At 41.2% G+C, this 23,009-nt stretch overlaps 1 protein-coding gene across 3 annotated transcripts in view; it reads right to left on the bottom strand.

The window, feature by feature from the left end:
* CAPZB (capping actin protein of muscle Z-line subunit beta) overlaps positions 1-23,009 on the bottom strand; it is a 63,792-nt gene that overhangs the window by 18,219 nt on the left and 22,564 nt on the right. For all 3 annotated transcript variants that reach the window (XM_055706487.1, XM_055706486.1, XM_027812285.2), the window contains 2 exons: positions 14,321-14,442; positions 8,778-8,891 (listed from right to left, as the gene is read on the bottom strand). In XM_055706487.1, the coding sequence (XP_055562462.1) occupies positions 8,778-8,891; positions 14,321-14,442 (236 nt within the window). The remainder of the gene's footprint in view (positions 1-8,777; positions 8,892-14,320; positions 14,443-23,009) is intronic.

The following is a 23,009-nucleotide window of genomic DNA, read 5'->3' on the forward strand; positions in this document are numbered from 1 at the left end:
ACAAACCATGACTTTCAATTACACTTCAGAACCAAATCACTCATCCATAAAAACACTTGCGTATTTTCCAGTAAGTAACCGAGAGCCAGAAACAAAAACCCACCCAGTGTCTCTGGCTTATGGCTCTTGCAGCACTAAGCCACAAAACCCTTGTGCCAAAGCACCAGTACCTGGAACCCCCAGACTGGCTATGCAAACCCTCAAAAGAGTTGCACAGTATTTTGAGCTGGCTCATTTAAAGCAGCAAAATATATTTTCTTCCCCCTCCCAGGTTTCATAGCCATTTCTTCCAGCTACAGAAGTTCAGCACAGGAAGAGAAATGTCTCCATCTATTTAGATCAACAGACTTCCAAGAAACATGTCATCTAAAAAACCTACCCCCAAAGGAAAATATCGAGCATTCAGCTACAAATGTTTTCACAAGAGTGACAATGACTTAAAAGTCACAGTCTGAGAAGCCAGTGTCTAACAGCAACCCCAAAACATTACCTAAAATACCAGGTGAGGAAACAGGCATTTCAACCATTATTAAAACAGATGGCTGTAACGGCAAATGACTTTGGCACAATTTTCACCGAGTCCTTCCCCTGTGATTGCACCCCATCACCTCAGACCAGCACATAAACAGCAACAGAAATATGAAGGAAGTGGCAAGTTCAGCACCCCACCCTCCGCCAACCCCAAAACCTTGCTAAGGTGTTCATTCCAATCACCTGCAATCTATAGCTATAGTGAAGGAAGGGGGAAGCCTTCAGGGCAACACCAAGAGATCTGAAGTGTCACCAAATTTTGTTGCCTGCATCCTCCATCCAGCTTTCTAGTAACGAGGCTCACAAGCCTGCTCTCTAATAAAAAGGGCAGGTTGGTACCAGGAACTAACCAGGATATAACACTTCTCCCACTGGCCTAAGTACAGATGATTTACAACTCCTCTCTCCCTCCTTCTTTGGTCCCAGGAGGGCAACCATGTAACACTTTCACAATGTTAGCTAAATACTTAAAATGAAGAAGTTAAAATGTTTGTGTATACAGACCAGCTGTTTTTCACCGCAGTTTATGAATTCAGCCCAAAGTATGCTTGTGGACTCTGTACAGGTATTTTACAGAAATTCTTTCCAGCATACACAGGTGCAAAAATCCCTCGAGCAAACATACCAATCTAGTTAGGTATGTGTAACTTCAATGCCAGTTGTACTTAAAAGCACACATCTGGACCATGGTGGGATGACTCAAACTGCGAAGCAGAGCTGTGAAGTGCAAGAACTCCGTAAGGAGCGAAAACAGTATCCAAACAATGGGATCCTGAAGGCTAAAAAAACCTCCCAGAGCCTCCCATTTTGTGCCTTCTAGTACTTCTTTTAAAATAAATAAATAAAACCACCACAAAACATGTATTGCTCACATTTTCCTTACCATCCGATTGCTCTTGGCAGATGGAAACTAATGACTAAATCCCCTTTGAGAAGTCACCTGGAAACAGTTCCATTAGCCACCTAATAAGCAAGACAATGGGTCACTTTGTAACATGTCCAAACCTGTAACCGGTTCATTAACTACCAGGAAGCGCCGACTGCTTACAAATCTTTCACCCGTACCCATCCGCTGGACCAGCGTGCTCTGCAGAGACAGCCCACTGCTTCAGCCACCGACAGTCTGACACATTTTAGGTTCTGCCAGCTATAATTCAAATATGGGTAGGAGGGGAGAAGACAGCAACAGAAGTCTTCCGTGTCATGTATCGGGTTTGCCAAAGTCTGTGCAGACTACAGATTTCACGTGATGTACTTCTTTGAACAGGCAATATCTGACATGCTACAAGATGGCTATTAAGTAACTCTGTCTTCAATTTTCCACCATTAAAACACCACAGATTTGTGAGGGCAAAAGGTAAAAATCTCTGTAAGTGCAAGCACAGCCATGTACTACTATTAAGAGATACTCAGTCTGAAAATTTCAGATTACAATAAACCAACACTTTAAAATCTAGTCTCACTCCATTTTTGAAAGCATGTAAGTAATTTCTTACTAGGGATTGCAAGCCTTCAGAGAGCGGTGTTTGAGGACAGTGCTGCATCATCAGTGCTGACCTCCTAATACAAGCTTTCCCTCTCCAGCGTTCACTTTTATGTAATCACAGAGAACCGTGGGAACCCAAGGGAAAAACTCCTCCTCCGCCAAATATCTCAGATTCAGAAGATAAGAATGTAGTCCGTACAGAACTGCTCCAAAATGAAGCACCCAAAGAAGAAAACAAAAATCAGATGAAAAGCAACTAATCTAGTTTTCACAGCATGACAGTATGCTTAATTTTTTCCCCTCTAAGTTTGCTCTAATCTATGTATTATATATCAGCAACTTCAATATTGATTCTGGTTTGAGTTTTGAGCTGCCCATGGGGACTCCCAACGCTGCTCTGTTTACTCTTACATCTAAACAATTTCCTTGGGAAAACATCATGGTTGTAATTTTAAAAGCACACGAACATTAAAGCAGCGAGCATCTTGGCAGTTTAGGTCTGTCTTATGAGACTTCATCTTGTACTTATCAGTCTAACCCGGAGGCAAGAATCTCACAGATGACATAATCCTGATGTCACACCCTATTGTGCAAAACCCTCGCCAGCAGTGAGATGGAAAGTCAGGTTTCCTTAGTGCTACGATGCATAACAAATGCATCTGGATTCAATCTGCAGGGCCCTTGCTGCGAAAACCACAGTAACCATCATGCCCAAGAGAAAGCCATCACAAAGGGCTAGTAACCATTAATGAGGAACAGTGAGCTAATGGCAATAAAGTCACTTCAAAGCTTTCCATGGGTTCTGAGTTTAGGCAAACTAGGTTTACATCTAAACATAGACAGAATGCTTTATATAAAGAGCTCACAGCTGCCTAATCACTTTGTGAGTTGAAAGTGGCACTGCAGGCTACGGGAATCGACGCTCAGCGCCTGCTCCCCCGTGCACACCTACAGGCACGAGCAGCGGCAGGCTGTGCTAAAACCAAAAACGCTCATTATGCCTCTTACATCTGGTGCTCTCCTTTTATTTACTTGGTGGAATCGGCGCTGTTCCCCGCACAATATAAATCAAATTCGGTCAGGCAGATAAATAGAGCAGTTGCTACAAACCTTGCGAGAAGTTCAAAATCGGAGAGGAATGAACTCCGCCGAGAGGATCGTGTGGTCTATCAGACCAGGTAAACGAACATACAAAGGCAGGGGAGGAGAAATGAGATGACAATCTACAGCAGCACTCTGAAAGGATTAAAGTCTAAGGTCAGCCCTAATAGAGGGTTGCCATTTTTTCTTATCAAGCCAAGCGGGCAAAAGGCCAGTATCGGAGGTGGTTCATGCACAGAATCCAAAATAAATTAAGAAAACCGGTAAGAACAGCTATCAAGGGGAAAGCTATCCAGCAGCTTACAGGGCATCTGAGCATACCCGATAGCAGAGATGATGGTGCAGAGTTCAATGCCAACAAGCCACAGGGTCAAAACAAGACAACCCGCAAGTTCAGTAAATCAAGCTCTTCAATGAGATTAAACACACTAGTAACAACAAAAAAAATTAATAAAAAGTCAGCCCTGAGCACTCTAAAAACTGACGGGTAAGCTTGCCTGTCACTGGGACTCTGCTGCTGCCCCTGACCAGCAGCACCTTCAAGCTCTCTAGCAAAAGGCTCCCAAATCTGCGCATTCCTGAAGGGCCACACGTACAGGCAGCCACTGTAGCCTTTCATCTTCGAGCTGAAAACAGAAAGGTGACAGACGTTCAGGTTTGGTACTTTCTATACCGCAAAGAGCATGACATACGCTTGGCTGGCAGGGGTGCCATCCTCAGCACTGCTAACACCATCAAACATTTGAGTGACTAACTCCATTCTGGACCGGATTCCAAAACAAAATTCAATAATAAAAGGATTACACACAACAAAGACATTTTAGAGGTCAATCCTCTCCCAGACCTCCTTCCGCTCCTACCAAATTCCTTGTCCAGAGCACTAACATAATAAATTGAAAATGGATCAACATCAAAACACAGATAGAAGCAGAAGTTCAAAAGGCTTCATTGCTCACACTGTTGAGGGAACTCAAAACCTTAATCAGTAGAAACATTTTCAGGAGCAGAATGATTAAGATGAGCATTTTTTTCTTTCCTTTTCTTTTAAAGGTTGTTAAAAATCAAAAGCACCATTAAATCCAACTTAACCCAAGAAACAAAGAAGTAAGAAATAGCTTTCTAAATGTATGTCAGCTTACTAAACCAGTCCAAAGTTGCCAAAACTCATCTTGTTTGTAGAAATATTCAGATCAGCAGCATCCTTCCCCAGGGAGGTCTATTTAATCACTTCAGAAATTATTTCTTCCAGACAACAAAGCGCAATTAGATTACTTAATTAAAGCACTGATTATCTCCAACGCAAAACAACAGAACACAGCATCTAAAATAGATAGATTTAACCAGATGCCCTGCTCCTCATTATGCTTTGATTTCAATCAATCGCACACACACGTCAAGCAAAGGGCAATACATTACAACCATGTGTTTGAAGAAATTATCTTCACAATATTGGAAGCGGAGAGCCAAGGCTCTAACTGAATGGTGTAAGATATTAGACTTCCATCTGGGAATAATAACCTACTGAACAAAAACATACCACGGCATTAGCTTCAGGCAGTGTCTGAGTTAAACCTGGCAGCAGGAGATCAAAATGAAACAGTTGTTTTTTGGGAAAGTGACATGCATTTTGGTAAAACAGATAACCAAGAAATATGCTTGTTGTTTAACTTAGATAACAGACAGGGACTTAAAACCTAGTACAATTCCTCTTTAACCCAAAAAGATGTGAACATGCCTCCAGAAATAAAAGGTGGGCAACTCTGAAGATACTTAAAGGTAGCATGCATTAAAACAGACACTGGCAGGGAACAACTCAGCACTGGTGTAAGAGGCACTGAGGATCCAACAAAGTTGTTCTTCTCGAGCTTTCACAATTTGAAACAACTCCATGCAATATTACAAGACTCCTCCAAGCTTGTTTGCACGCTACGGTCATTCAGTGTGCTGGCCAATAAGCTTTTTGGGACAAAACTAGTCACCAGTGAGGAAATCCAAATGGATTATTTCACGCAAATTGTTAACAAATGCGTAACAGGCTGCTGCTATCAAAACACCCACGATAGCAGGTGCCAACCCCTTGGGAAACAGCAAATACGTGCCAATGAGTCACTAAACGTAGGTGGATACTTACCACACCTGATTAAAACAGAAATCTAAAAAGGAACGGTATGTGGGCCAAATGGGACTGCCACAAGGAAAAACTGAAACTATCTGAAGTCCTGGGAGACACCCAAGATGAACCCTGCGAGGTATTATCACCTTACTGTGCATAAAGGTAAAACGGGAGATAATCCAGAGGAAGCTGGGACCATATGCTGAGAGCAGAGTGGGAATAGCACATATTCTCACAAGCACTTCTTTTTCTATAGGAAGGAGACGTCTTCCTCTTCCACACCCCACCAGAACGACCAGTATAAGATGTATTTCAAAACTGGGGAATGAAGCGAGCACTGTGCAGAGCAACACCTCAGAGATCGGCGTTTGCAAGGTATTAAGATAACACAACATCTTTCTGCGATGGGCAGTCCACACCGGCCAGATGACTGCGAGCACAAGATCCAGCAGTTTAGCCCAGCATGGCTGGAAACAAAGCCACAAACTGCTTTGAAAAAGCTAGCAGAAACCCTCATTATAGGCCTAAAATGTCTAACAGCCCAGGAAATTCAAGCACACTGGGGCCCGGTGTTCTCTGTGAATGACTGCTTACATAAGATTATTTTTGTATTAACTGTTACCTCTCTACCATAAAACACAGCATAGCTGTGGTTAAGAGGTGCAGTTCAAAAACATTCTCGAGAGGGACAGAACAGCCGCTTAAGGGACCGCTGTATGAGAACCTGTTGTGTCAGATCTGAGGTTTCTCTCTCCACACCATTTTCATCCCCTTTCATAACCTGCATTTCTGCAACGCAGGCTGAAAGCCTAACAGTGCAACAGCCACTGTGCTTAAATTTGCAATTTTTTAAGAAAAAGAGTTTGTAATGTGAAGTATCAATTAGCTTGGTGTCACCCAAGAACGGGCTGTTTGGACAGACGAACCCATCAGAGTGAACAGAGACAACAGAAGTCTCTGCAGGTCAATTCAAAAAAGTTTTTTGGCCACTGCCTACGAAAGGAACACCGTTACTGGAAGGTGGACCTGTCATAAATCTTCCCATATAACAGAAACCCTAATTTCCACAAAAGATACAGCACTGAAGATGCCAGCACACTACTTTTTTGATTAATACAACAATGCTTTCAAATGAGCCTGAAATATTTCACAACGCTGGAAAAACTCTGTTGCCACTGCCTCTGGGATTTGAAACACCACTGATAACTTTGTCCTGGAACCGATGCATCATGCACTCCTTTCCCAGCGCTGCAAACTGCCAAACCAGAAGGCCACTGACACCTTTAATTGCCATCACATGGCTCGGGCCTACTTCTGGCTTTACAGTGGGTACACAGTATTAGTTTCCAGCTCCAGCAGACCATGGAAATTACATCATTGCAATTGCCATCTTGTTCCCACTACAACCTTCCCCACACTTCAGACTCCCACATGGCCTCAGCAGCTGCTACGCGGGTAATTGTTACAGCCATTCCCAACCTGATCTGTTGGCAAGACCAGCAAGCAGCAGCGTGAAAAGTTGATGCTTGTTACCCCCACCTCATTTCCCCCCACGGCTCCAATCTCCAAGTAAAAATTAAGCTTCTGATGTCAAAATACAAAACCCAATTGTCTTATTAAGGAAACTGCAGAGTCCATCTACTAGAACAAAAGCATGTTTCTATCCAATCCTCTGTTGTAGGTAAAATACAAATCATTTCCAATTTCAAGCATGAGGAACCTTTCAAATGGTCTGGTTAAGTTTCTCTAACTTTGCAAATTCTTTCCAAAAATGCCACAATTTTTTTTACACCGCTCAGCAAAACGTAAGCCACCCTTCTCCTCTTTTTCTGACACATTTCTGAGATCATAACATGCATCAAAGCATACTGTGCTGACAGATGCGCTTATCTAGTCTGACTACACTGCGACTCATAATGCCTCTGTCATTTCTGGCTGATGACATGAGAATGAAGTCTTTGTGAGAAACCCCTCCCGTATCCCCTCTAACAATGTATCGCCTATAAAACTTGGACTGACAAACTGAAAGATGAAATTTTATACAATCTCGCCTTTTACTTCCATACAATATATTAAGACTACTGTTGTACCACACGCTGAACAGGGTTCAGCAGATTCACCCAAGTCTGAGTAATCTGCACCGTGCTTTTCTTCCAGCCAACAAAACCTTTTTAAAGAAGTTATTGTACCCAGCCATGAGTTCATGGTCACTTGATCAGAAACGGATTTTAAAAGACAACCTTGGTTGCATAAACCTACTCATTTTCATCTGAGTGTATTACAAATCCTATTGGTCCCAGTCTGTTCTGCACCTGGGGAGTAACTGCAAACCTCTTTGCTGCAAATGCAAAGTTCCTTTCTTCCAGTAAGTTCAGATACCAACCGCTCCTTACAAGACAAGCTCTGTATCTATGAAAATAGTACATGAAAATGAGTAAAAATCTGATACCTGTAACAAAAATGTGATGATTACACCTTTGGACAGGCTACATTTACATCAACCCACATCTTAAAATAAGTAGAAAATCAAGCAAGAAAAGTACCTTTTAACCTGCTTTTGTTAGCATTGTAGTAGTACAGTGACGCACAGTGAACTACCTCTAAGGATGTGTTTTATCTCCATTTTTGAGCAATGTGAAGAAGCAAGTTTCTTCACCTTCTTCATGGCCACTAGGCACCTCCAGTAAGAGAGCATCCCGTTACTGAAGAAAGCAGTACATTCCTTTTTTTTTTTTTTTGCAACCCACGCTTGATTTTTACATTTTGCATTACTATTTCCATCCCATCACTGCTTAGGACACCACAACCTATAAAGACAACAGCTAAATCCCATCACATCTCAAGCCCTTGGACGCAATTGCAATACAAGATCAGGGCAGTCCCACCTTTTAGAAAAATTGTTCAACTGCCAAGTCACCCAGACAGTTTCCTGTTGCTGCTTTAAAAAAGGCACTGCCTAATCTACGTTTATCTGACACATGCTCTATTAATTCCTTTGCTTTACACCTCTTTAACAAGACAGGGCCTAAAACGACCGTCAAAGCATGGCCCTTGCAGCAGAAGTACATTAATCCCCATATAGCTGCTGCGTTTTGGTATACTAGTGCCTGCTGTTTTACTGGAAGATGTGAAAGTTGCTGAGATAGATATATAGATATAGATATATATGTACATACACACACGGAGATATTCTGAGAGACTACAGGCTTGAGGGAATGGAAAAAGCAGATGGTTTAAGACTGAACTTAGTCAAGATCAAAGAGAACACAGGTCATTTCAGGACAAAGACACCATTAATCTGTTAAAGGGGGGAGGGAGGCAGGAAAGCACCTCAGCATCAGCTGACAAATTTGATCATGTTTTCATATTGTGAAATCACAGCAGATACGCTTCCCAACAGCAGATCAGCAGCTGCCCACCCATATTTCCTCGGTATGCCACTCTCAGAGGCAGCTAGCGACCACATTTTAGACTCATTGTGTGTACTGCATGCCTGCTGAAGGAAACAAAGAAAGCAGAGGGCTCTGTACGGTAGAACTGACATACAAGTCTCTGTACTGGTCAAAGGCATTGTTGGCTTCCACCTCCAGCTTGCGCAGGCGAGCAGATGGCATGGCACCGTCTTCCAGGGGAGGATCGTATTTGTTACTCCATGGTGATCTGCCAAAGAGACAAGAAAAACAGAGGCGGTTAGACAACCGAGACAAACTGAAAGGTTTGGGATCGCTGGGTCTGAGCTGATCCGCAGATGCCAAACTTCCAGAAAACCAAAAGGCACGAGAGCAACCTGTAAGCATTTCACCCTCAACAGCCATTTCAAACGCTGACAAAAAGGGGACACTGACTCCTCAAAATTTCGTGTACCCGGGGAACACTTACCATCTTCAGGTTTCTACTATATCCTTCTTAAATATTCAAAAAGGAGGTCTCAGCACATTAGATATTTTAAATTATTTTCATGCAAACACAAATAGTTTGTGTAGTTTATTTGGGACGTGACAGTATTTGAGCCAAACACTGCTGTCTACAATTAAGGTCCAAATTCTACTCCACTATTTTGCTTTGAAATAAACTCTACTTTTAGCATAACATTAGGAAAACGCTTGAACAGTTTGAAGGATTTAACAGGGTTTGTAAAGCTGTAGGTTTTACTATAGTTTCTGCAGGTGTGGAAGAGATTTTGTGCTCTTAATGAAAGATTTGGTATTAAAAGATTAATGGACCCCTTTGCCCATCTGCTTGGGACTTTTATAATTCCCATTCTGTAAACCTGCATTCTCCTTTTCATTTCCCCTTGGAATAACCAACCTACATATATCACTGCTAGTTTAAAGAAAGGTACCTCTACCCTTTACCTGCTCCCTTCTCAAAATGTTCCAGCCTACTAGTACTAGATCTTAATGCAGTCCATACGTAAGGGCTTTTTCCTCAGCAGCCATTTGTTATTCGTTTCTCAAAGGCATCTAGTTTTGACATCTGTTCAGTACAAAGCACAAAGAACAGGCTCTGCTTTGCTCTGGCTTTCACAACCCTTCACTCCTCCCTACCACATCTGATTCAAAAGGTGAGACACCAGGAAAAGCTAAATCATTATGTCACGTTCCACCAGAGCTATGTTTTTCAGGTGGTGGTTCTCACTTTAAAACTTTGAAGAGTCAACAGCCACAGGAGTGCTCCTTTACCTAACAGCTCTCTGAAATCTCGAAGATACACAAAAATCACCGCCAGTTCTTCCTGCGGGATTCCCAAATGGCACACCTACACCCATCAGGCAGTACACATAAAACCAAACGACACCAAAGAAGCTATGGCAGTCACAGCACTGACCTTGCTACCATGAAGTCTGCAAAAGCAAAGCCAGGGCTCGTATGCCAAGCAGTGCATACGCTGCTACCTGATCAGCAGCGTCCGTTAGGATGCACTTGCTTTTTCTTTCCCTAAATTTTAAAAGGCTGATTCAAAAAACGTTCTGTTTTCTGTAAATTCAGAACACTATGCTTCTCCATCAGGGATTAGGAAACTGGCAAGCAGGGAACTCATACCGAAGCCACAGTGAAGATACTCTAAACCTTACATCTCTTCTGCAGGCTGCAGGGACGGGATTTAAGGGAAGCCTACTAACATAGATTCTTCTAGCTAAGGGACTGTGGCATTTTCAACCCGTTACAGTCAGAGCCAGAAGCAACTTCACCTAAAAAAAAAAAAAAAAAACCAACACACAACCAAAACCCTCATTAACACAACCCCATATTTTTCTTTTTGTGGAAGAGTACTCACAACCCATTTAAAAAACTTAAATGGGGGCTATCTGAAGAAAGACAGATGGACAAGCGGTTAAATTTCAAAAGTCAGACCTCTAATTTCCCTAAAAGAGAATGTTTTTTGTTTCAGCTAACAGGTTTCAGTGTTGTTGGCACCAAATTCCCCATAAGGATTCCATTTAATAGAGTGATCAAACACACTTAGCGTGGAAATGTATGGACAAAGTCAGGACCTTGAAGTCATATTAAAAAAAAATTAATAAAAGCTCTGCCTTCACAATGTGGATTCCACGGCTGTTTGACATCCTCCACAAACCTTCATTATTACAGGACCACTCGCAGAAGTGCCTGTGAAACTATGTGCATGAAAGGCTGCTCCCACAAGCAGCACTGTTACAATATGAAGAAAACAAAAATAATAAATTTATGAAGATCCAAGAGAGAGACTCCAAAAATCTACCTTCTGGTCTGATCCATACGCAACACAGAGAGTATCAAGTCTGTCTAAATACAAGGAAGGAGTAAACTGTGACGGGCTAAGCATTAGGATATTCATTTCCCAGGGTGCTGCCCCATGAAACTGCTGGAGTTATCACCTGAATGGCCAAACATCCTGCAGCAGCTTTTTCTCAAAGCTAATTCCCAGTCAAACTGTAAAGTCATTCAAAAAAATCCTATAAAACTTGATTCCCAGTAAGAATGTCTGACTGCCTAGCTCTACCTTCCCTGCCAAAGTAGCATGAGGCTCGGTTGTCCACAGAATGCTTTGAAATCCTTGGATTAGTATTAAAAGAAATGCAATTAGCAACCTCTCCAATAAGAAAAAGCCTGGTGTTTAGTTTGAAGTGTGCAGTAATTAGGGATGTAGCATGTTGCAGGCAGGGAACAGTATTTCTTGAGACTTCTAATTGAGCATGCGGTTCTGAAAAATCTTTGTGGAAATATCAAAAGCTTTTAAAAGCACAGTAAACTCCTCCTAGATTTTGGCCTAATTGATTAAATTAGTGTAAGAGCCACTTTCCAGTAACAACTTCAGATTTTATGAGGTATGAATAACAGTGTCTGAACGCAGGCACAGAATGGGATTAACACATGCACACGTTAGCATGGCTTGGTTTTCAAAGGCTTTTGCTCTGTGATGAAGGAAAGAATTTACTTCACAAAACAGAGCTGAGACCAATCAATTCCAGAAGGAAGAATCACTTCAATCCAGAATATCCGAATCAAAAGCCTTAAAGAACAGCATTCTTTAATGCAGCAATTAATATATTATGCCTATTCTTTATGAACAAATGAAATCGCTCTTCTGAAACTCCATTACTAAGTCCTGAACATTTCCAAGTGATTTAAAAAACCTAAGTCCTCCTGCTTCTTAACTACTTAAATACCGTCTCAGAAGGAGATTGAGCAAATTTCAGAGGCAAGCATGAAAACAACCTTAAAGAAAGGGCTGCCACATGCACTAATTAAACACGCAGGGGCCGAGGAGGGTGCAAGTGTTTTAAGTTATTTCAGCATGTCACAATACTGTTTAACAAGTGCCTTTTCAAGTTTCCTGTGTCTCTGGTGATAGATGCTCCTGTCAACAGCCTAAATAGGATCCAAGGGGACTGCAAGGAACACATCACAACTTCAGTGAGAAAGCATCTCTTGAATGACCCACAAGAAATACAGGATCTAATCCCTTCTGTTGCATCTGCCAGACAGGATACAGCTGCACGAGTACATCTTGTGGAGGGCAGTAGCTATAAAATGCTATTCTAGCTACTAATTTAGAACTGATTAAATCCACATAGCTGCTAACGCAGATCTGAACAGCTTGAACCTACAAGCTTAATGCACAAAGGCTTTTAAAAAGCACCAGACTTTTGTAGAAGGTTGAACAAACTTTCAATGTTAGACTAGAACATGAGTGAACACTTCACCTTAGAGACCTTCTTTCTTCTTGGCCCACTGCAATAGGTTATTTTTGTAAAAAAAACTCATTAAGATTTACACTCAGCCACGATCCAGATGCACTGCCAAACTGCACACGTTATCATTCTCCTCCTCCTATTCCTAGGACAAAAATGAATCTCAGCATGTTCCCTGTGTAAATCACTTGCAGACAGATATGCTTTCAGTTTAGAGAAGTACATTTCCTGCAACTCAAAGCAATTGAATCCAATTAATCTAGAATCTTTTATAAGTTTACCTGCTTCTGCAATGATGGCCTCTGAGCCAAAGAAAAAAAAATATTGTTAAAATATTTTCTGGAATTCCACTTTGAACTAAAATTCTTGAACCATTGTGGGCAGATGAATGTAAAACACTACTACAAATATACCCAAAGCAAAACTAGATTATTACGGTAGATCAGTTCCAATGTTAGCCCTAAAAACGTAAACTATTACACTGAAGCTGCAAGGAGAGCCAGAACGTAACCCTTAGAATCATAACCAGAAGCAGCAGAATGGCCAAGCTGTTAGCTCAGGACATAAGATGAATGGTGGTCATTAGTTCACAGCCAAGCACTGTTCATTAAGGGTAAAGAATAAAAGGTAAGTGATACAATATTCACAAAGTTTTCTGGACTATAAGCTTTGTGACTGTTAATGAAATATTTGGAACTATGACACTGTCACTAGAGCCATTAAGAAAAGTCAGTCAATGCAGAAAAGAGGGTGAGTAAAAAAAAAAATATTAAAAAATTCACTCAAATACTTGAACAATTAGAGTCACTCAACTGTAATCATCCTAACGGCAAGGTATACAATAAGAACATTAAGAGAGACTGCGTTCAAACTCTCAGCCAAAATACTGAAAAGATTGTACCATTCCAGTACTACAGTCCCTTCTACTTCAAAATTCATTACAAATTAATTACATATAGCTTATATTGTGTAAGTATTTTCAGTGGTTTTGTCTGAAGTCCTCAGAATAAATTAGCTATTTCAGTAGAGAGCGATTGCTTCTCTTCTAAAAACTTGGGCCAAGATTTTCACATAAAACTAACAACACTGCATGTCCAAAGTCAGGCTCCATCCCTTGCAAAATGGGAGTGAAATCGACTTTCCCAGCTGGCAAGTCCACCCTGTTTTGCGCAAGCAAAAGATGAATTTGTTTAAACTGACTGCTTGCATCATCTCTTTTCTGTTGTTATCCATCCCAAAGATTTTACAACCCTGCAACAATAGATGGTTTACTTTCGTATCAAGGCCATCACGGTCATTTCTTCTAGAGATCCGACTGGTTTTAACTCTCTCAGATATAACTGTGCTACATAAAGTCTAAGATAAATATGTTAGTCAGCCCTTTACCAAGGGATGGCTCCTGTGGGAAGCTGCTAGAAGCCTCCCCCACGTCCAACAGAGCCAACACCAGCTGGCTCCAAGACAGACCCACCACTGGCCAAGGCTGAGCCCATCAGTGACAGTGGCAGCAGCTCAGGGGTAACATATCTAAGAAGGGGGTAAAAAAACTGCACAACGGCAACTGCAGCTGGAGGGAGAAGTGAGAATATGTGAGAGAAACAACCCTGCAGACACCCAGGTCGGTGCAGCAGCAGGCAGGAGGTGCTCCAGGCACCCGTGGAGAAACAGGCTGTCCCCTTTAGCCCATGGAGGTCCACGATGGAGCAGATACCCACCCACAGCCTGTGGAGGACCCCATGTCTTACTAAAGAGAAGAGGATGTGAAATAGTCCCCATTTCATCGCCGAGAAGAGTTTAGTATCATTAAATTTCTTTTTTTGGCTAGAAACAAGAGGGAGAAGGGACTGCAATACTTGCACATAGCTCTCATCTACAAAGTAAACCAGTCAGCTCCTTGCTTTGGATATGAACTCACCTATATGAGTCTCCATCTCTGTTGTAGTCACACAATAGATAGTCTTTTCCTACCACCTTATCTCGCGCAATCTTCAATGGCTGATCAACAGAGGAGAGGAGATCTTCACAGAGGCTTGGGACCTGATGGTTTGGAGAAAAACAACAGGAAGGGAAGAGAGGGTAAGACATTAAAGTTAAAAGAGACTGGCATCCCTAAGAACAGATTTTGTTATTAATAACCCACGTCTGTCCCAAAGCCAGAAACCATTTTTTTAAAACAAAAAAAAAGCAATCTGCACTTCAGTTACAACACAATGCTACACTCCCACCACTAATAATTTCAGGTTTAATTACCTAACCACTAGTGTGGTCCAGTACACTTCAATATATACATTTCTCGATGTTAGCTTCTTGCCAAAGACAGCCAGTAAACTGATTGTCGCGGACTGATGAATAAAGGTAAATATTTATAATGGAGTAGAAACAAGGGAGCTGCTAAAAGAATACGCCATCCATATGCTAGAGTGTATTTTTCACAAGCTCCCACTCTGGGTAGAGTTTAGAACAGTTTCCAGGCAGCTGGCCAAACATTACCATGTTGGCTAATAAAAGCACACGTGTGTCTGTGCGCGTGCACATATAAAATGAAATACATCTACACAGGTAGCTTTTCAGGGACTCATAACCCCCGCTGTACCCCTGCACTTCATGGGGAGAAAGACTACAAGATCTGCTTTTAACGCGGCAGAGAGGCTTCGATGTACCGCAAAGAGATGAGGTGACATTTTGCAGCCTGAAACTAGCGTGAATGCAAGCACAAGCAAATCAAGCAAGTTCCATCCTGTGGCCTCTTACTCCGGAGCTGATGGCAGCCCCGTTATCGATAGCAGTATCCCTATACTGCAGGCTTCGGCCAGGCCAGCAGCTCCCTCCAGGAACTCCATCTCCCCTGGACATACTCTAGGGCATGTGCAGCCACGCTTCCCAATCCTTCTGAGGGACTATCAATAAATCATTCCTGGAGTTATTACTGAACAATTAGTGTACTGTGTGTTTCCCTTGGGAAAAGCATTCCAGATTTTGTTGCAAGGAAGTAAAACACCCTTTCCCAATGGAAAGTTGGGAACGCAACAGGATATGGGACAATTGGTAAGCTCTTGAATATACGGTGACAACATGCTAATACAGAAGATAAAAGAAATAACCAGTGTGGAATTTCTTCCACATTTCATTCTACATTGTAGAGAAGAAAACCTGATTGAGAACGTGAAGACAAAAGGTAATCGAGGGTAAAATTAATCATGAAGTGATGAATTCACAACTCATGAGCAACAAAAAGGGAAGGGAGGAAGGAATAAAGAAAATTTGGAAGTGTGCTTTCTTCTCTTCAAGTCACTGATTCAGTGAACTGGTGAATATAATTCCAAAGGAAAGAAGCCTAGAGGAGAAAAACCAACTTAGGGGTGCAGCTCCCAAAAGCATAAGCAAAAAATGCAAAGCAATTAAAATAGCAAACTATTTTAATGCACTAGATGTGACATGAGAGATCAAACTGCCTGAAACAAAAACATTTCTGAGTACAAAGCAATAACATACAGAGGATGTTAGTCAAAGTAAGGAGGGAGAAATATAAAACAATGTGACTGCAAAAGACAAAAAAAACCCCAAAAAACAGAAAGACCAAAGGATGAAACATGTGCCTAGCAAGAGATACACCACCTAACCCACACAATCATCCTGTAAACACACAAAAAATAAGAGGAAAATCAAGAAATGGTTAGTAAAGTTACCAACAGTGCTGTAAAAGCTGAAATATAAATCTGTTTTTTACTTTGGCCTATATACACTGTAACGTGGTAACGAGTGATAACTGAAGAGCCCAGATGAAAGAGCAGGGCAGTTAAGTATTTATATAAAGCTAGACGCTTCTCATAGGAGTTCATCGTCTGATACTTGGGAGACCTGGCTGAAGCAACCTCAAAACCATTACACATCCACTGAGTAAATAAAAGCGGGCAGGAAGCAAGCAGCTTTTAGGAAAATCTTTACTTTTTCTGAAAACAGACAACCCTAATACTCCACGGAGCTGATACAAATCAGCAGTGTCGTGGCACAAGTTAAGTGCAATGATGTATCTGTGTTCATGAGCCCATCTGGTTCCACTTTGCCTCTTCCTTCGCTTCTCCATTAACTATTAATTTTAGGCTGACTCTTCAGGCAGAGAGCAACCTGAGATGACTGCTTCAATTTCAGATGCACACACAACAAGACCCAAAGCACCCCATCACGAAGAGCTGTGCTCCATGCTGTTCCTAAGAGTGACCAGCTGAATATATTCTTCCTCCTTGGCTGCAATTTGGCCAGCTGCCCATCAGCAGAGAGATAAGCGCCCAGGAACAGACTCCTCACTCTGACATGCGTTTAGCATGAGTAATAGTGATGGAAACACAATTTGGAGAAAAGTGGCGTTCTTCCCAGACTCTTGTTTCTATTTCTTTTCTTTGGGTAAAGCCCTATGCTACGCGTGCAGGAAGGGAGCACGAGAGGTCTCGCTATACAATTCTTCAAACTCAAATATACATACAAAGCACTTCCAAAAGAAACCCCGAACTCAAGACAGAGTGAATTCCCCTGCAAAAAAGCTCCTAACAACCATCAGAATTTACAACCCTTACAAAAAGCCACACAAATAACTTTTAAATTTAACTTTCCTTTAAAAATAGCACAAGCCTAGTATGGTGTTTCTGTACTGCTCAGTGAGAGAGCACAATCTTTTATTGACTAGAAGAAACTCTTAACACGTTGTTTTTAAGATGCAAGCTATTTAATTTCCACACAGTAATGGTGACCTAAGCTTATCTCTGGATGATTTGGTAACAGAGTTATTCATGAGCACGGTCACTTTTCCAAGTTCTAAGTGCTATGGCTAGTCTTACAGCCCTAACAGTGAATGCATTATGTCATATCCTTACTAGAATATAATGCTACACTATATTATAATACTCCATTGTAACAGTGTGCTGCACATCCATTGTCTCTTTGGTACGGACACTCGACAGGACTTCAGGCAATATATTCTCCTTCTTTCAGAATAAAAAAGTCACCCATCTACTTTGAAAATATTAGAAAGTCTCAACAGTGTTTATAAACAGAACAGATATCCCAGCTGATGGAACTACTCATGTAATTCTAATTATCGGAAAAGTGAGCTACAGTTACCTCGCAAGAATAATTTCTCTATCATTTATTACATTTTGACAGCTGCTATATTTCCTTTCTAAGAATGAACTTACAAGACTTAAGCATATTGGTCTTCCTCTTCTACTCTAGGAAGCTGCCTACAAGGCAAATGCAGTGATTTGATTTGCAGCTTTAAACATTTCAGCTACACGTTCATGAGACTATTCGATTCCTTCTGAATTTAGGTGCTTTGCATTTTAGACCACGTACTGATGAGGTATTTGCCAGTGCCAGGCTAAGCTAGCTGCTGCCACATAAGCACTGGGCAATTATTTCACACTACACATACACCTTTCCTTAAATTCTTCTCCATGTCAAGTATTGAACCTTCCCAAAACATTTAAATTACTTTTGTGCAGATTCAGACTTTCGCAGAATTCAGTTTACCTTTAGCGAGAAAACATACAAACCTTCTGATGCCAGCAAAGACAACTCTGCTTAGAACCACCACCAATCCTCTGGGGTTTCAGTCAGAAACACTGGGTTTGCATTATTAACTTCTCCTATTCGCTTGTTCTGTGTTGACTGAAAAGCTAAGAAGCACTTGGGTGCTTGAGTGCAAGCCTCCAACAGTCACTATATAAGGAACTTTGACTTAAAATTTAGAAACGCAAGAATTAGCCCACTCCCCAGGCCTAATACTGAAATGCCAAAGCAGTGATTTTGTTCAATTCATCACGATGCTATAAATAAGTGCTCTGCAATGAAAACATTGCAGCAAGAGGATTTTTATTTTTTTTTTTATAAGCAAAGACTGGGCTCCCACCTTTATTTTGACAGAAATTTTTCCCACCCTAAGCAGCAGAAGGTCAGATGTAGAATACAATCTTAACCTCCTATCTTTAGCTAAAGGCCATCATTAATTTAATTTGGTCCACAGTGTACTCTGGACCCTAATGCACACATGTTTCCACAAATAAGCACTCAATCATCTATTATGGTGGTTGTATGTGTAGTCATGGAGTGAGACCACCCTCAATGTAAATTAGAAAAGAAAAAAAAAGAATCTCGGGGGGTCCAGACTCAGCTGTTCAGCCTGGAACTGAACAGCAGCAGCATTCAGAAGCTCATACCGTGCAACAGGGCACTGTGTTTGTGGGATTATTTTTTTTTTCCAGGGAGAGATACAATGAATGTGTAGTACAGGGGAAAGAAAAACTGAATGAAAAGTGAGTTAAGTATACTCTCCTGCATGTTGAACAAGGATTCTGTTGTCTCGTGTAACACTATTCTCCATCACAGCAAGCCAGGTATGTGGACAGTGTTTTAATTAAGTCAACCGCTCTGCTATCAAGACAAATAATCACTTGTGCCAAAGTTGAAACTGTACCTTTTTGGAGTAGCTAACCTAATAATCATACCTTCTTGACTCCCTTTTTGGTTAAAGGAACTTATTGCTAACTAAATTGTTTCTGAATTATTTTTTTTAAATATGATTAAAGAAGCATCCCAAAAAGTATAGACAAAAAAAGAACTCTACTTGAGCTCTTCACATCTTCCAGGCACTCCCCACCCTCACTTTGATCATGCTGGTTGAATTGCATCAAATTCTGCACCTTACACATTCAGAAGTTAGTATTTTGGCTTCCTAGCCACTCAACATGAGTACACTACGGTTGTGGTTGTATTCTACAGCCTTGACTGAAAAGAATCATGTTTACAATTGAAACAGCAAATCACTGGTGCAAGGTTCTGTCCTTGGGAATGGTCTTTTTCCATGTTTATTCAGAGGTCAGCATGTACTGATCTGCACAGAAACCTCACACGCTAGAAAACTATGTTCAAATGCAGCAAAATTAAAGATTAAACCTACCTTTTCCTTAAAGAACCAGAAGGAAGACTAAGTGAGCTTCAAAAGATTAGCACAGAAGGCATTCAGATTCACCTGTCTTTTGAATTTGCATCTATAATGTGCAGGTATCTGAACACACGTGTGACTAGAGGCGTTTTTAATTAAAAGCCACATCAAAACAGGCAAGTGAGTAAATTGCATGTGAACTCTTAAGACCTGATTTTCTTTTTTTTTTTTTACGACAGCTTACATCATTACAGAAGTGGACAACACCACCGCTCGGATCACTTGGGGAAATAGCAAAGAAGAGCACATGCAAGTTACCAGGCTCTCTTGCAAAATAACCATTTTGGCACACAAAGCCCTTTCAGCTCAGATTCTTCCCCTCTGGGCCAGCATCTAATAAAATATTATTATAATTTTTCTGAGTCATTCCATAGCCTTAGAGTTTCCTGTTCCTGCAGAACACAGGCACAGCCTGACGGATGTTGTGGAAACTCAAGAAGGAAGCCTGGCTCCACTCATCTTGGGCCTAAAACCACTAGTAAAGTCACTCCCACAAATCCACACATTGCTAAATGTTAATTTGATCCGTCAGATGTCCAAGGGCCACACATTCTTCAAGCTTTGTTTATTAAATGACACTTAAATGGACTTTTGTGTTCAAGACCAAAGGTAATTGATATTGGAAACAGCTCAGCTTTATTCAAGTATTTGTACTGAATTCCAACACTGCAAGAAATGGCAAAAACAAAATTAAAACCAATCAGCTTTTCTGGAAAAAGGCAAACGAACAAGATTGCAGATCCAAGTTTGTCTCATTAGCGATGTCACAGCAGAAACATGACATTAATTACAGAATTTTTCAATTCAGCTCAAGGAACTGCATTTAAAAAGGTGACTACTGTTCATAAAACAGAGTCCTTGGCATTCTTCCTGCGATTTAGTGGATAAAACGGCTTCTGCTAGGTTTACCGTTCTGAGGCTTACTGAGAAACAAAAGCTAGCCATCTGGCAGGCACAACCAGAGTGCCCTAGACTTTGACTAGTGACCTGCAGGTGAAGGCTTCTGTATCTCATTACCAGTCACAAGTCCCATGAGCCATCACAGTGTATCAGTATCTTGGGAAGCCTTGACTATTTCTGTCAAGAGTCCAGCTGGTGTTGGAGATATCCAGCAACAATTAAGGGATATGCAGAGGCATACTCTCTCCAGCGATGTTTCTATATGCTCGCTTCCCCCTGCCCCCATCTTTAAAAGATGTTAGATAGGTTTCTAATTAGGATTCAAGCTCACCAACTGATACACACGCATACTCCTTCAGAAAGATAATTAAACAGACATTCTAAGGGTCTCTAACACCAGCAGCGCTGTGGCAAGAGCCTGGAAGAAAAAAAGGCAGAGTTTAGGCTTAAAAAGAAAGAGTAAGTGAATATGAAGCCAGAAGTGAAATTCACTTTTACAATCTCTTGCAAGTTAAGTGGGGTTGCTAGCTCTAAGCCAAGCATCACATTAACAATTTATATAAATTAATTGCTATCTCCAATTACCATCAAGATATCCAGACATAATCTTTTCTAGTTGGAAAAGCTCCTGCTTACAGCCACTCACCAAATGGAAAACTGGCTCTCAACAACCATAAATTTATTCAGAGTGCCAGAGCCCCTTTCTTTAGCCAATAATCCTTGCATTAGAAACTAAACTGGCAGCTGGTGGCTTAGAGCATATCACACAAGTCAGCAAGTCCAGGAAGAACAGCAGGTCAAAAACTCAGCTTTGAGACCACGAGGCTGTCAATGCACTTCTGCTTCCACTATTTTAAGTTTTCACTAGGTCTGATTTTTTTTATTATTTTTTAAGACATCTTCCACCCTCACTAGATGTTCAGCTGACCATCTGCATTCAATTACTTTATCTTTCTCCTCGATACTGCATACTGTTTAGGCTCTTGGACTCCAAACACAAAAAGCTGCAGTCACATTCTCATGTTCTTTATGGTCTGTGCAGACCAAGCAACGCAGTTTGCCTGGGGATAAATTCTCTAGCTTCATATATCTTCAGTTACTAAAGGCGTGCAAGCAGATTTGAGACTTGCCTGGAGGCACATTAGCTATGTGAAGCAAGGTCCTGAATATTGTTCAAATATTTCAAAAATCTTAAGTTCACACATTTTTAAATTCATCACTCTGGGACTTTCGAAAAAGTAACAACATTCTACTAAAAATATTTAAGCATTCTCCTGTGATGAGAAAGCAAATATGATCACCTCCCAGATCCTTAATTGCAAACAGCCTTGAAAAATAACCAGTAAAGTTACTGCCTGCTGTATCTATGAAGAATTGCAGCTTTAATTCTTCCATGGCAGCATAACTTCATTCTGTACTTCAAGAAAGTTTTCACTTCGGGGAATAAGTTGACTATTATTTGAGTATCAGTCTTACTGGGAAAAGGGAGGAAGAAGTTTGTGGCTGTGAGCAAACCCCACTCTGGCAAGCCTGCTTGTCCGTTTCATGAACCAGTTTTGTAAGGATGATTCTCCATCCCCACTTTATACCAGCCACCTGATTCTTCTGAGTCAGCTAGATTTTTTTTTTATCTAATTTATATTATATACACACAGGCAAACATCCAAATTAAACACCCAGCAGGAAACTTGTATTTGAAAAAGGAACCTGCTTAACTTTTACCGAGATTGAAAGCACATCAACTTCCACACTCGTCTCAAAGCCATCAAGGCAGTCCTGTCACGGATCCCATATTTGCTGCATGTAGCCTACAAGCACAATAAATCCAACTTCCATCTTCCACCTTTCCCAGAGAAACACCCCTCTAAGACATGTCAGTGAAGCTGTCTTGCAAAAAAAACACCCCAAAACCAAAAACCAAAAGATTCTGGAGGCCGTGACTCCAGCTGCCACTCGCCTACCCTGTGACACATGCTGTATCCTAAGAAGAGATCCTCCACAGCAGCGCTATCTGAAAGCTGATGTCTTCAGGGTCTCCCTTGGGAAGAACACAGCTAAAAGTACACCAGGACTGACTTAATGTACAACTTAGCTTAAGAGAATGGAAGCAGCAGGACAATTCTGATTGATCTGATCTTTCAATACAAACCATTAAGTCACTCACAAGCGGGCTCTACCAGCTTCCTTATTTCATGCCACTCAATGCGATTTCCATGAGCCAAAACAAGATCTTAATCTTAACTGATACCAAGAGACACTTCCATCCAAAAAATACCTTAATGTTCCCCTTCAGGAAGTGCTGAGAACAGACAGGATTCATAACTGACTTCTATGAGAAGCACAGTGTATCAACAGCAGCAACTTCTGGATGATGCGAGGCAATAAGGAGGTGAGACAGTATCTATGCTAGACTGTTATCTGTATTAATGCTACAAATGCTATCGCTTGGGGCAGCCTCATAACCAATCCATCTAAGCAATCGCCTTTAGCGCTCTTCTTACGGGAGCTGCTTTACAGTCCAGACTTGGCCGACAGGTAGATTCTCCAACGCTTCAGTTACTGCAGTTTCCAGAGGAGCTACATGGAAATTTATTCTAATTTTAATGAATTGTCCTTAAAAAGGTACGTGCCTGCACTCAACTCTTTCTGTAGAGATTTAGAAGTCCTGTTGCATATTTTGACAGCCTCCGAGTAGTCTATTTACAAATAA

The sequence above is a fragment of the Falco cherrug genome, chromosome 3 (assembly GCF_023634085.1).
Source record: "Falco cherrug isolate bFalChe1 chromosome 3, bFalChe1.pri, whole genome shotgun sequence".
In the NCBI taxonomy this organism is placed as follows: Eukaryota; Metazoa; Chordata; class Aves; order Falconiformes; family Falconidae; genus Falco; species Falco cherrug.